General features: G+C 39.1%; 2 protein-coding genes and 1 long non-coding RNA gene across 4 annotated transcripts in view; 2 read left to right on the top strand and 1 right to left on the bottom strand.

Annotated features, from left to right (window-relative positions):
• LOC107556313 (transmembrane protein 189-like) overlaps positions 1–2672 on the bottom strand; it is a 13517-nt gene extending 10845 nt beyond the window's left edge. Inside the window, exon 1 of the mRNA XM_016239389.1 lies at positions 2472–2672. Within this exon, the coding sequence (XP_016094875.1) occupies positions 2472–2607 (136 nt within the window). The 5' untranslated portion in view covers positions 2608–2672. The remainder of the gene's footprint in view (positions 1–2471) is intronic.
• LOC107556314 (uncharacterized) overlaps positions 1–15379 on the top strand; it is a 24318-nt gene that overhangs the window by 2106 nt on the left and 6833 nt on the right. Inside the window, exon 2 of one of the 2 annotated variants that reach the window (XR_001605264.1) lies at positions 12146–12149. The exons of the other annotated variant lie outside the window; for it this stretch is intronic. This is a non-coding gene — a long non-coding RNA (uncharacterized lncRNA). The remainder of the gene's footprint in view (positions 1–12145; positions 12150–15379) is intronic. 2 annotated transcript variants of the gene reach the window in all.
• LOC107556312 (CCAAT/enhancer-binding protein beta-like) lies at positions 4880–6392 on the top strand. The gene has a single exon (XM_016239388.1). The coding sequence runs from the start codon at positions 5089–5091 to the stop codon at positions 5923–5925; it is 837 nt and encodes a 278-aa protein (XP_016094874.1). The 5' UTR covers positions 4880–5088; the 3' UTR covers positions 5926–6392.

The raw sequence follows: 15379 nt of genomic DNA on the forward strand, positions 1-15379 counted from the left end.
CTAACCGAAGATCACATGATCACAAACGGAAATCACATTGTGTGTATATATATATATATATACACAAGTGATTTATTATTATTATTATTATTATTAGGGCTTCATGTTAATGTTAATTTAATGTTTTTGCTATAAAAAAAGTGCATATAGCTGCTAATTGTATTTGTTGATTTTCAAATATAAAAGTTATTGAAATGTTTTCAGTGTGTGTATCAGTTCTTTTTGAACGTTTTCATCTAATTTTAACAAAATCGTGATAATATTGATAATCATGATAACTTTGGTCACTATAATCGTGATATTAAATTTTCATACCGTTACATCCCTAATATGCTATGAGTTTGTATTAAAGCAATGATCTCAATGTCACATTGTTTCATTTCATAGCTACAATTGTGTGCCAAGGGCAAATTCACCTTTGCCCTGAATTCAGAGCAGAATCACTTTGCAGAAAATATCTGAAATGACCAAAAAACATGATTCACACCACAGCTGACAGAATCTAGAAATACTGCCATGTTTGTTCCAAGGTAACAGATTAATTCAGTGTTAATCTGATACTGAAATACTGAGAGTCAAAACACTCCCTGAATCACCATAGTGACTGTAAACAGAAAAAGACTATCCGAGGAAACTGATGTGACTTTAGAGAAGCACTAAATCTAATGCTACCCAGAAATCCACATCAGTCCTGCTCCATTTGACACTGAACCGCAGCACCCCACCCACAACAACTCCAACAAACTCATACCTTTCACAGCTACCACACCCTCACACTGCTCTGCTTACTGTGACGTTTTGTTTTGCTTCCGTTCCTGTTCTGTTCTTGTATTCGTACACATCATTTGTCCCCGACACAATGTCCACTGTTCCCTGCTGGTACTGATGGAGTTCCTCCTTCCGGGGTACACTCAGGTTTACTGAGCACAATCTATTCATCTATTGTGGGCTTTTGGTTTTGTGTGAACCTGTTGTGCTAATCCTATAAAATAGCATTTGTTGTTGTTATTCATATTCATAACACATTCCTATGAAGATAAAAACAAAGAGTCAAACCCACACCGCCCTTATAGGTGCTTTCAATAGGTTTTTCAATACTCAATAGTGCCAGTTTTGGATTTATACCTATTGGCTTGGATGCATTAAGTTTACTAACTGCTGCCGCTTCACATCTAGGATGTTTGCCATCTTTTTGTGTGTTCTGACAATGCTGTTAAGGTTCGGTCATATTTAGCATCACATTTTCGTTTCAATCGGAATCCACACAAATAGAAATGTCGAGTGAAGACGAAAGATGTCCCCATGCAGATTTCGCAATGGGTTCAAGCTGGTCACAGATTCACTGCGTTGACCAACAGAAAGCTATTTTGACTTCTGAGTTAGCTGTGCTTCATATATGGCCATACTGTTGACGATGGACAATAGACTTTTTCTGCTAATTTGAATGCACCTTTAAAATTAGCTTTACTTGTTTTGTTTACACTGAGGGGATAGTTCATTCAAAACTCTGTCATCATTTACTCACCCCCAAGTTGTTCCAAACCTGTATTAGTTTCTTTCTTCTGTTTTGCTTAAAAGGAGATATTTTGAATAATGTTAGTGACCAAACAGTTGACGGTAGCCATTGACTTCAATAAAATGGAAGTCAATGGCTACCATCAACTGTTTGGTTACCATTAAAAAATTTTTGTAGGGATGGTATCCCCATAACTGTTACGTTTATGCTTGGTAAATCACATAAAACACTTGCTAAATGAGCTATATGCAAAAAATAGTCAGTTGCTTAGCACAATTAGCCATGTGATGTAAATAGTAGGGGCAACCATGAAGGGGCGACCCCGCTCCTTGTAGAAAAAGACAGCTTTTAGTCTGTACGTTATTTTAATGTTATTTCTCAAAAATACCGTATGTTTTGTGTACAACTTTTTAAACTATAAAAGAAATTACTGAACGCTTCTATGTGGTCATCAAGAAATCAAAGCGATCTCCTGTCAGTATCTGACAGCTACAAGTAAGTTCCCACGACTATTTCTGGCACAGAATTACTCCCTTGGGACTATAAGAGATAGATAAGCACACAATGCATGATTAATAACCCATTTTGGTCAAATTTGCCACAGACAATTATGTTCGACTCATCTTATAGCTGGCGTCAATAGGGCGCTGCGCTCATTCAAACTCACATAAACATCACTCATTAATCCATCCCTATATGCTACAGCTACAGTAATAACTCCGTCGTGTTTATCCCCCCAGAGACCCCAGACTGAATATGCACGCTGAATATATACGTGCACCTTCAAAACACACTACTCTAGATTACGAGGCGAATGCTACGGCTCCGTGACCGTGCTGTCCGGGGCTGTCTACGGGAAACTCGTGGCTGGCAGTCCGGTCAATCCTCGGTGTGGGCAGAGGCGGGCGGATACCGGCGCCGACGGGAAACGTAAAGAACCGGTTTAAATTCTCACCTGGCGAGTATAACTCCGCGAGCTCTCTAGCACCTGCATGCTGTGGACCCCTTCTCACGCCCGGCTGGTCCGATCCACTTGGCTCGGTTGTGTGAAAGTTTTCCGAAGACCCTCTTTTGCTCTCGGTGCTCGCCATATTCAGTCCGGTTCGGGCGCAGCGAATGCGTTAATTCCGCATCCTCAACTCCACGCCTCTGTCCGCCCTGCTGCGCGTCTCTTCCCTCCACCAATTGCGTTCGTTCTTCTGCAGCATTCATCCAATCAGCAATTAGAACCCGTTTCCATAACAAACATGGCGACCAATTAGAAAGCAAGAATGTCCTGACCCCACCCGGATGCCACCAATCAGAAAACAGGCTACACTGACGGCGATTAATTTTAGTTACTTTTACGTAAAAGTGTGGTGTATATGGATCGTGGTATTTTTCTGTGCTTTGTCTAGATATATATTTTTCATAATGTTATTAAAAATCAAACTAAATTTAGTATTTTTAGTTTGCAAAACGAGTACTGGTGAAATGTCATTTCACAAGTCAAAGGAGTAAATGCGAAATACAATGTCTATCTAACAAAAAACAGACCTTTACAAGACAAAGAATTAGTTCGTTCAAAATGAAAATATTTCTTCCAAATAAAAAGATCTGTCATAATTTATTCGCCTTTATTTTGGTCCAAACAGTCCACACTAGTCATAAATGTTGAATACAGTCAAGATTCGGTCAAGATTTCTGACAGAGGACAGTCCAAAATCACAATACAAACATTTGATGTAGGATTTGCGTCGCTGGCGCTCTATAAAAAGTAACGGAATGTGTACAATAAAATATGATATAATGATAATAAATAAACTATACATAAAATAATAATAAATGCACAATATTCGAAATATTTGACATGACAATTTATATAATTGCATTACGTGCTGACTGCTTAATGAGTCAGTTCTTGCAAGACATTGCACTATGATGGAGGATGTTCAGGAACTGAATAAGAAAAGGAAATATTGAGAGAGACGGTGAAGCTAGAGGACAATGATGAAATTAAGTTAATCAGCTTGCAGTGCAATCCTTCACATACCCACTAGATGGCAGACTAGCCCCATCACTGACGAGGCATAATCGCGGTTATTGCAGCAGCTACCGCCTGCTGCCTCTGGAACATGACTGTAATAGTCCAATTGAAATTGAAATTACTGCTGAGGGTACTGAAGGTTAGACAATGATATGATGTGATATTAATCAAGTAAGGGGAATAAAACTGATTAGCTAACTTTAATGTGTGAATATAAAGTGTGGATCATATTGCAGGATGACAGCCCTGTATAGAATTCAATGGAAAACACAACCCTTTAAATGAAACGGACCCTTCCGGCGGTCTTAGCAACTGATTGGACAATACAACATTCCAGACAGGTTACATTCAGTAATATAGTAACAACTTTGACATGTTCAGCCCCTATAGAAAATCTTATTTTTGCTGTTATATCAGGCACTATATATATTCAACTTTAAGAAAGACATTTAATGAATTTGCTTAAAAAAAGTTTTACTAATAATATTTTTTTAAATCCTAGCATTTTTATTATTTGCTAACCACTTACCAAAATAAAGGCAACTCTCTCAAGGTTGTGCTATATTGTAAATATAGTCATGGCTAACAACGGCCTTTAGACATGACTGAGGCACATCCTCAGGTGCCTTGTTGCTTAATTACTACACAGCTCTCGAAAAGACTTTATTATAGTCAAATTACAAAAGTTGATGAATAATGACCGTTGTCCATGGCAACAGCAACTGACCGCTCCTCCAAAAACCTGCTTTTATTGCTGTACCCTCTTTATTTTATTAGTTTACTATAAAAGTTGTGTAGAGTTCTGTCTGTAGAGTTATGTAGAGCACATAAATAAACTAATAAAATAAATACAAATATATATTGCATAACTTTTATATAAGAAATAATGATCAATTATACAATTACTTCAACATATCTTATTTATGTCTGTTGTGTACATGCCTTATTTGTAAATATCATATTGTGTGTGTGTATATGTACATACTGTATATATGCATGTATGTATATTCTTTTTTAACTAGTGGGTTTTTTTCTGTTTCACCTGAAGCTTCACCGAGACAAAGTCCTTACAAGTGAAAACATACTTGTCAATAAATCTCATTCTGAATCTATATTTATTCAAAATATTTTGGTAGACGGTTAAGCAGGTGTTCCTTATAAACGCCTAAACTCAGCACATTCGTATCTGTTTATGCCGTGTTTATTTTCTACTGTTATTCGCTCGTGTGTTCACAGACCCCACTTTAAGTTCTTAGTGTCTGCGGTCAAAACCAGAAAAACGCGTCACACCAAACAGAGAATCGCCGCCCCCTCACACACCCCTATAAACACCCCTTTCCGAGGCATGGGAACTGACTCGAGCTCTCCAGCAAGCAACCTGTCACCTACATAACTAGACAAAAGTCATCTAGTTATTTCTGCCGACGGAAGCCTCTCGAATTTTCGCGTGAGTTTTGCGCTGCCGTCGGTGACACTTGCGAAGTTGTCAGGGGGAAGGCGAGACCCTGATCTCCGTCCTGCCGCAATCCGGCGGGTGTTAAGATCCATGGAAGTGGCCGGTTTTTACGAGGGGGACTACCTCGCTTTCCACAGCACTAACGCCAGCAGCAGCCCGGTCAGCGAAGGCATTTGCAAGCAGCCTACGAACGGCTCCATGACGAAGCTTCATGATATTTCTGAGCACGAGAAAGCCATAGACTTCAGCATCTATTTGGACTCGCCCCAGTACCAGCATCTGGCCAGCCAAGACGAAGCCCGGCACCGCGCACTGGGAATCTACGGCGACTTTCTCTCCGAGGAAAACAAGAGCAAGAGAGCGGCGTTACAGAGCTACAAGAACTACATCTCGCTGACAGAGCGGGACTCGAACCAGCTGGCGTATCCGGAGCTCCAGGAGACGCGCATAGACGCCGTGTTCAGCCCGGACTTTCTGGGCAGCTTTGCCAAAACTAACTGGCGACACGAAGAACCGCCAATGGATGGTTCCGGGGGCTTTGACATGCGCTCGTATCTGCAGTACCAGAACGCTCCTAGCGGCAGCCTGGGTAACATTTCCACCGCGTCCTCCTCCTGCTCGAGTCCGCCAGGTACACCTGCGCCGCCAGGTAAGGGAAGATCACCTCAGTCTGGCGGCAAGATGGCTTCTGGCGGCAAAGGAAAGAAGAGGGTGGACAAGGACAGCGACGAGTACAAACAGCGGCGCGAGAGGAACAATCTCGCCGTCCGCAAAAGCAGAGACAAAGCCAAAATGCGCAACATGGAGACGCAGCACAAAGTGCTGGAGCTCGCAGCCGAGAACGACCGGTTACAGAAGCGCGTGGAGCAGCTGTCGCGCGAGCTGGCGACGCTGCGCAACCTGCTCTCCGCCACCGGCCAGTGCTGACGGGACTCCTGCGGTGCTTAGTGACTGTCAGTGACTTTCAAGAGTGCAGAATTTACAACAAAAGTTTTCTGTGATTCGTTTAAAAACGGGCGATCGCTCGTTCGACGCGTTTACAACCGAGAAACAAACATGAAAGTGGACTGTGCGCCTGGATTGCGCAATATCCCACCGTGTGCTCGGCATAACTCTGGTCATCTGGAAACCCTGTCATGTATTTCGTCTGTAAAGTATTTTTGTACGGGTTTTAAAGTGAGATATCTACTGTTTAATATTCTGTTATTTAAATTCCTTTCGCCATATCTGGGGCAGTGGTTGTCATGGGAAGAGTTGTACTGCAGAGGTATGATGCAACTCATTGTAACAGTATTGGAAACGCAGTGAAGTAGTCTTATAAAAATGATAACGGTACAACTGGTCTACTGCTATATACTATTTTATTGAATTAAATGATTTTTACTGTACTGGAATCCTGTGTGTCTGACCACATTTTATTACTGCTGTCAAAAACATATTAGTACACACCCACCCATTCACCCACAGCTGCTGAGATTCGGTTTCCATTATGCAGTGAATACTCCTGGTTTCACTTTAGCTGGCTTCTTTTAAACAGTGCATATACATGTCAAACTCTATACACATCAAGACATATTAATCATTCACAGTTACTTGATAGAAATCTCCTGTTTCGTGACTGGAATTTTGGAGATCTTTTGAAACCTGTGTTCATGAGTCACCACGCTACAGAGGTACAGTTATCTAAAATACACAGCCAGGGTTCACAATCCAAAGAGTTCAGCGGTCCATTAAAGACTCCGGTCCAAGGCTAGATAAGCACTGAACTTTCTAGCCCCCTCAAAACACACAAACGCTTAGTTTACTCAACAGAAAGCATGTCACAGTGAGATTAAACCAAATATTAAACATGGACATGAAATACGGATGGGACGTGTAAGCACCCATGTGGTTAGATTTGATTTAGATAAGGGAAATGATGAATGATCAGTATGAGGTCGGTTTAATCAATATACAATCTCATTTTAATCTAATTCAATTATTTATTAAAATGAATAAATAAAAAATATTGTCTTTAGGTGTGTCCAAACCACAGATAAATGTATGTAAATATATCTGGGATAAAATAATACACTGGGAAGGCTGCTACACACTACATCACACAAAACTCTTTCTATTAATAAAAAAAATGTGTGTGTGTGTGTATGAGAGAGAGAGAGAGAGAGAGTAGAGAGTGAGTGTGTAAAATATATTTCAAAAGTATAGCCAAGGTAGACTTGATTCAATTAAAAAATATCTGCGTTAGTCAACTCATCACACATAGAAATTTGGATTTTACATTTTTCCACACCAGAGTACCCACCAAATCTATTTTTTGAGATATTTATTGTTGGAATTCATCATTGGTAACAGGGCAACTCTGAACTGTTGAGGTGTGACCGTTCCTGCTTGAGTCCTGCGGGAGGAAATGAAACCTGATGAACAGGTCGAATGACCTGTCAGTCAGGGAGGAGAGTAAGTAACAGGTAGAAAAGGAACAGTTCATCACCATGACAATAGAAGGTGGGAGAGTGAGAGAGTGTATGTGTGTGTGTGAGAGAGAGAGAGAGAGAGAGGGCTTAAAATAATTTATCACTAATTCAATTAACAGTATCTGAACTTATAGAAAAAAATCTTCCTCTTATGTGTGGGTACACAATGTGTACATTTCTCACACCACAAACACAGCTTTTACTATGTGTGATTTAACTTGTCTTTCATAATTAAATGCCTGCATGATGATTGCACCACACTGCATAGTTTTCTTAAGAAGTTTAGTTTGACATTTTGTTTGATATTTGAAAGGGAACCTGTAGAACAGTGAGAAGCTGTGATCGGTAAAGGAGGAAAAGGGTGTTGTTTAGAACAATGTATTTCACAACGTCGTCCTAGTGCAGGAGGATCTTAGTTGCTCAACACTTCCAACTTCCTTCTCCATCTGTGCATGCAAGTGTGCTTGTGTGTGTAACGTGCGGCTGCCTTAGATAGCCTACTCTCTTTAATACAACTGTTTTAGACTCTGTCTGCATCTGAATATTTTTAAGAACCATGAGATAACAAAACGCCATATACCATTTGAATCTATTGAATGAGATTTCTTTGTTCCTTATTTACTTTTCTTGAGAAGTTTTCTTAATGCCAGACTAAGCAGAAGGTTAGCAAACAAATAATAATACTCAATGCCTGAGAATTACATTATGTATTTCAAACTATTACATAATTTAAAAATATGTCATAAATGTGAACGAGTCCTACTGTAAAAGACAAAAAATCACATAGGCAGGGCCATCATCAGGGCCTCTGACAAAGTGTGGCCAAAAACATTTTAATGTATAAGAATATTATACTTTTTTTCCCTAGCCCTGTAAATTTAAGCAACAACACATGTAGGTCTGTTTGAATACTATTCCCAACAAAATTTATACAAATAAAGCACAGATTTGACATGAAATTACATTAACCCAACAATTTTGAGTGTTGCGCATGCCATAGTGGCCAGTTTTAAGGAAAAAACTACTTCCAATCTAGCTACATATATATGTGAAGTACAGTTTCATCATACAGTGTCGATGACAGTGATTCATGTACACATCATTGCCTATATGTCATCATACAGAAATGATCCATGAGCATTGTCCTTTTTTCCTTAAGGCAGGGGGGACACCCATAAGAATACAGACTTTGGGAGTCCAATGCAAGATTAATTCCGTGATTAATTAATTGCTTACAGTAATTAAAATATTTTACTGTGCTTGCTTATTTTTTACTGGCTTTTCAATCACCTTGTCCTGAGGCACGTTTGGTTATTTGACATGTATTTTGCTTATTCTGTCCAGAACAAAGGGGTTGTATGTTTTCGCTAACTTTGGTGATGCAAGTCACTTATTTTACGCTTATTTTACTTATTCTGTCCAGAATAAGTGGCTTATTTTCGCTTACTTTGTGCATATTTTACGCTTGTTTCTCCTGCGAGATCTGGCCACTCTAAACTGGGTCAGAGACATACAGCTTTGGTTCCAGTTCGCTTTGTTTATTTAGTTTGTGTCCTAGTCTCCTGAGGACCATTGATTGCTAACACAGGGGTTTCCAACGTCAGGATTACAAGTTTCTTTTCCCCTTTTACTAGAGAGCAATGCCCCGCCCGCTTCCAGGCAGGATTTTACCGTCAATACTGTTAGGTCTGTCAGTAAACGAATCGCTGCGTCACACCGCCGGCGGACCTGCTGATACTAATACGATCCAGCCTACACCGGATTGTCAAACCCTCATCCCACACGCTCGCACGTTTTTACCTAGAAACAATTAAAGACTGCTCATATGGCCTCCAGCTATTGTCTTGGTTAATATCTGCTTCTTTAAATTCACTGTACACTTCAGCCGTGAAACCCTAATCATACCCAAATCAAATGTTTTCAATTAAATCAAAAACACACTCAGGCTTCCTCTGCATATTTTTAACATGTGGTTGTCCTCTCACTTCCCTTAAATGACCTTTTCCTTGAAAACACATTTTAAAAGAAAAGAATTTCTCTCAGTTGGTCCTCATTGTAAAACAAACTCCCCAGGCCTCTTAAAAAGCTCTCCACCCTCTCGAAAAAGCCAGCTGATACTGTCCCAATATAAAAATACTATGGTTAAATATTAACAACACCATTGTCGGAACAAACAAGGCCAACATATCAAAGGTGAACAATCCCTGGCAGACACATTAATAGTCAATGAGTTTCTGACACCTTCCCAAGTGGTTAACGCCACCTTTTAAGATGGTGTTGCTTAGTCTGTCATGAGTGAAACTAGAAAAGGACTTATTTTTGATTGAAAAATGGTCAAAAGACATCAGGTCAACACACTGTTGATGAGAGGAATATAAATCTTATATGTGCAGAAGCTACAGGAAAGTACAGGAAGACAGTGAAAACAGGACCAAGACGTGGCCTATATGACTCGAACCTGCAATCGAATGAGGCTTATTAAGACTCCAATTATACCATTTACTCCTCCAAAGTGTTTATGAAAAGAAAAAATACAAGGTGACTATATAGAATCGTTGTGGTCTACTTGGAGTAGCAAAGTGGGTTTGCGGGTGGGGATGAGGTCCGCAGTTTGAAAGTGCTGTGATGTACCAATGGCAAAACCTTTTATTCATCCACCTCTTCCCCGTTTCTTGACTTTTTTGTGACCATTCTTCTGTTTCTCCTGGGCTCGAGTGTATGACGCTGGCGGTGAACATCCGGGGGTCCTTGCGGCACGGCTGCCGGGAACTCAGGCGTCCACAATGGCCGTAAGAGGTGGAGCCATGACCCAGCAGGACACTGGCCCAGATTTCGACACTGTTGCACTTCTGCTATTCTGCGTTCTGACGCTTGCGCAGTGGCTCACGACGACCGCCACGACATTGGGTCGTACCGCTCGCATCATGCAGGACAGGGTTGAGTAATTGACAGCCTTCCTGTTGTTGCAAAACGACAGAGTAGAACAGAACAGTGATCAGGCCACTCTGACCATCACTAGAGCCATTTTAATCATCTTTAACATGCCATAAAACTAGTCCTGTACACTAATATCGGAATTAGACTTATAACGTTTTTATAACCATGCTTCCACTAACTTTTTTACGATTAAAGGGATAGTTCATCCAAAAATTCTGCTCTTTCTCATGTCGTCAAAACCTATATGACTTACTTTCTTCTCTAGAACACAATATTTTAACTGTTTTTGTCCATACGGTAACAGTCAATGGGGTCCAAAACACATTGTTCCCTATTTAATTACAGTTTTTAGACAACAAAACATATGGAAAATATCTTTTGTTTAAAACTACATGAGTATATGAGACATCTGGGTAAATGATGACAGAATTGTAATTTTTGGGTGAACTATCGCATTAAGCATCGGTCCTGTTAAGTAAAATGTCCAGGCAGGGCAACTAGCACCATAAAAGAAAGAAAGAAAAATTACATTTATCATGCACAATAGTCACTCTTTTGTTACATGTTTGGGTGTTCGAAGATAATCTAGGAAATTGATCTGATTCTTAAATATCAATCACAAACAAGAAAATCATCCCACTGTCACTTGAGCAAATGTGACAGCATGACAGAGTGCATGAAATATAATGACTAGTTATAGTTTTGGTTTCTTTATTCAGAGAATCACCAACAGCAAATGAAACTGGAGTGATGTGATGCTTGCCAGCGCAAAACCCACCACCAAGATTACAGGGTGCTGTGGGTGGTTTTTAGTGCATTGTTATATGGTTGCTAGGTGTTTGCATAGTTGAAACAGCCCACCTATAAATCCGTGTGATATTCTCGTCCCTAGATATTACTTGGGTGTTGTCTTCAATGAACAATATACTGTTCAAAAGTACATTGTTAGAAAAGATTTCTGTTTGAAATAAATTGTTTTTTCTTTCTTTTCATCAAAGATTCCTGAATAATTCATTGTTTCCACAAAAATATCAAGCCGCACAACTGTTTTTAACTGATAATAATAAGAAATGTTTCTTGAGCACCAAATCAGCATATTAGAAGGATTTCTGAAGGATCATGTGACACTGAAGAATGGAATGATGCTGAAAATGCAGCTTCGTCATCAGAGTAATATTAAAATACAAAACTGCTGTTTTAAATTGTAATAATATTTCACAGTATTCCTATGTTTTTGATTAAATAAATTCATTGTCCATAAATCTGATCTCTTAAAAAAGTAATAGCGCTCCTCTTCTAAGCAAGCAACGTGATTTGAGGTATAATTCATGTTCATAGCACAATCGGGATTATTACAGGACTAATACTAAATTATAGAGACATTCGCCTTAACAAGCAATATTTTTTAATCATATCCAATCACTTGTGCACATGATTTGAAATAGTTTGAGACTAAATCACATAAAGCATTCGTAAGACCATCATGCATTTGATCTATTTTTTGCTTGAGGCCTCAGACTTTCTGTTGTCCCAGTAGCCCAAAACGACTCAGTATTTTTGAAGAGATCAGTTCCTTGCACTGATGATGTCACTGCATCTTCTTCACAAACGCTTATTTCCATCTGCCATCTCTCTATCGCAGAGCATGCGAGGGGCTCCAGCGTGAAGGTTGCATCTGCTCTCCTCACCTCTAAGCTTGAGATAGGCAATCAGTGCGGGCGGCTCAAAATAGGCCACAGTCAGGTTCAGAGGGTACTGATATTGGTCGCGCGTGTGCACATACGTATGAATAACCCCTCTTAAACTCACGTGATGGAATCTTAACTGTCTTACAAACACACCGTGGCACTCAACCCACATCACTACATTGGATCTCTTCCTTCCTGCAGAGATAATGTGAACAAGACAACGCAAAAATGCAGAAAGCAAGAGCGCAGGAAAAAAAAACATGCAAGTCAGAATTTAACTGACGAAAGCTTTTGATAACGTGGGAAAGGTTGCTGTGTGCATTTGTTGACCATTTATTGCACCTATATTAAAATGTTTTGCTCATACTTAGGACAGTAAGTCTTACTAATCAACTGTGGTGCAACTCAGTTCCACACAACATTAAACCATGCAGCTTCTTGAAGTAAGGAGTGCTATAACTTTTCGAAGGGCGCTTCTAGTTTTCACCTGCAGACGATAAAATAGCTGAGAAAATGAACAAGAGATCTGATCCATATTTTACAACCAGAATAGAGACTTGAAAGTGGGCTTCAGAAAGCAAGAGCGCAGGAAAAAAAAACATGCAAGTCAGAATTTAACTGACGAAAGCTTTTGATAACGTGGGAAAGGTTGCTTTGTGCATTTATTGACCATTTATTGCACCTATATTAAAATGTTTTGCTCATACTTAGGACAGTAAGTCTTACTAATCAACTGTGGTGCAACTCAGTTTCACACAACATTAAACCATGCAGCTTCTTGAAGTAAGGAGTGCTATAACTTTTCGAAGGGCGCTTCTAGTTTTCACCTGCAGACGATAAAATAGCTGGGAAAATGAACAAGAGATCTGATCCATATTTTACAACCAGAATAGAGACTTGAAAGTGGGCTTAGCAACTGCACTATTAACTTATAAATGTCTTTTAAGCTTCTTTATTTCAACAAATACAAAACATAAAATATTTCAAAAACATATTTCAAAAATATATATTTTGACCTAAATTTAAGATTTATTGCATATAAAATGTCAATCCGTACAGTTTTAACATTAATAACCTATTAACGTTTTTTTTATCTGTTTAGTTTTATTTAAATAATCATATTTTTAAAAAAATGCTTACATCTGTTCAATGTGAACACAATTACATTTATTCAGTTACAAAGCATGAGCATGGTTAAAAAAATATATCTGTGTGGAACAAGCGATATTCAGTTATTTAAATATATGACATTCAACAAATTGGATTGATTGATATTAAATATATAAACCAGGTTATTGTGTATTTAAAACACATTGTCTATTACAGAAATCTCACCTATTTCATTTATGTATGACTAACAAATATGTGTCACATTAGCTTAGCTGGTCAAAACTGTGTAATCCAAATGGATGGAAATTTTATATGCAATTCAAATACATTCATCTTAAATTTAGGAGTTGTTGATAGGTTGGTCAGTAATGAGAGACTTCAACATTTGATTGGACTTTGGATAAAGACCACTGAAGACACAATTGGTGACATATTGGCTTGTTAAGCTCTTAAATAATGAAGAGCCCTCCCTCTTTACAATCTCATGTATGCATTTGAACTTTTAAAACCCAAAGAATGATTACACACATAGCGTCAGGTCTTGACTTTGGGTTATCTCTGTCTCTGATCCCGGGTAGACTCTAAAACATCCTGCGCTGCTGAGCAGTATTGTGTATTATGATGCAGTGCGTTGTGAGGAAATGTAACATTTAAAAATGTGAGCACGAAACCCCTGTGATTACTTACGTTTAATCTCCCTTTGTCTGTAAGGAGGAAAGACTAATACAACAAAGCTCAGTCAAAGCATTTTAATGAAAGATCCCACAAATACACTGGTCTCTGCGCTACTGAACACTCCTGAAACTCCAGACACACCCTTTACAGCCAGACACATGACTCAGAAATTAGCTAGAAGAATATTCTTCAAAGTTGACAGGACTCTATTGCACATAAACTGCTTTGCTATGCATACAGAGCAATACGTTGTACTAATATTACAGCATTTTTTGTGCAGTCATTTAAAGTAGAGTAACTTATCATGGGCCAGTATGAAAGATTAAGATTAAAGATCCTGGAATGATCTTTATTTTTATTTCCGGATGCTTGATCTGTCCCTTAGTTACCTTCACGTTTACTAACTTATTTATTATTAAGCATGTTAGCTGATATCGAAGCTCCAAACTCAAGTAAACACTAACAATTAAACAGAAGAGTTAATTACAATCGGCTAATTTCGATTTGAAGTCATAATGTGGCTCACAGATGACCCTGATGCAATCTGGGAAAGATCCCTCAATGAATTACGTAGAAGGAGGAAACCACAGAACACAAGATGATTTTATGTTGGACATTTGTGGGTTCCCTGTCATGGTCTGTGCTGCACCTGAGTGAATATCTGCTGAGTCACATCTTCTCAAAAAAGTTTAGTCATGCAGTCATGCTAAACAACAGAATGGAAATTGTAACAGTGTCAACCGAAAGCTAACAGACTCTTGTACACACAAATACACACAAAACAGTGATCGCACAAGATGTGGTCTAAAAAACCCTGAGAAGTAACCCAAGAACCTTTTTGGCTAAAACACTAAAGACCAGGTTGCTGATGCATTACAGAGGGCCAGATCATGGTGCCAAAAGGCCCGTAGGCATATCATTGTCCCCCACACATAGTGGCAGACCCTTAAGAAGAAATATAAATGTGCATATAAATGTGTCTTAACAGTGTATGGATACAACCACCCTACAATGATAAAAATCCATTCACTCCTTTTTTTTAATCCCCAAAAAACCTAAACAGTCTCAATTATCAAGCTGGTTTGCTTGTCTGAGCAGTATGATGTCATACTGCTCAGGCCCCGCCCACAAGCGCATATTTCCACTCTCAGCCAGTTGTATGCTGTCCGTCATTTTCTCCGCGCTCGAGCAGCTGTAGTGGCAACGTCTCATAAACAATGCAGGTGTTTTGTAGCTGGATGTAAAAGTGAACATAAGAGTCTTCATTAGTGAGGATGCAGTGGATTAGTTTTGTTTTACACAAAAAAATGTAAAAGAGGGGTGGGGTGATCAGTAGCTCATTATCATTTAAAGAGACATGCACCGAAATGGGTCGCTGTGCACAGAGCTGTTTTTGGCAAAGTAAAAACGGTGTTGTTTATCACAACCATTGAGAAATTTTAAAGGGGTTCTATTATGCTCTTTTACAAAGTCTTGATTTTGTTTTGGGGGTGTACTAGA

This window comes from Sinocyclocheilus grahami, unplaced genomic scaffold (assembly GCF_001515645.1).
Source record: "Sinocyclocheilus grahami isolate Dianchi unplaced genomic scaffold, SAMN03320097.WGS_v1.1 scaffold564.1, whole genome shotgun sequence".
Lineage (NCBI taxonomy): Eukaryota > Metazoa > Chordata > Actinopteri > Cypriniformes > Cyprinidae > Sinocyclocheilus > Sinocyclocheilus grahami.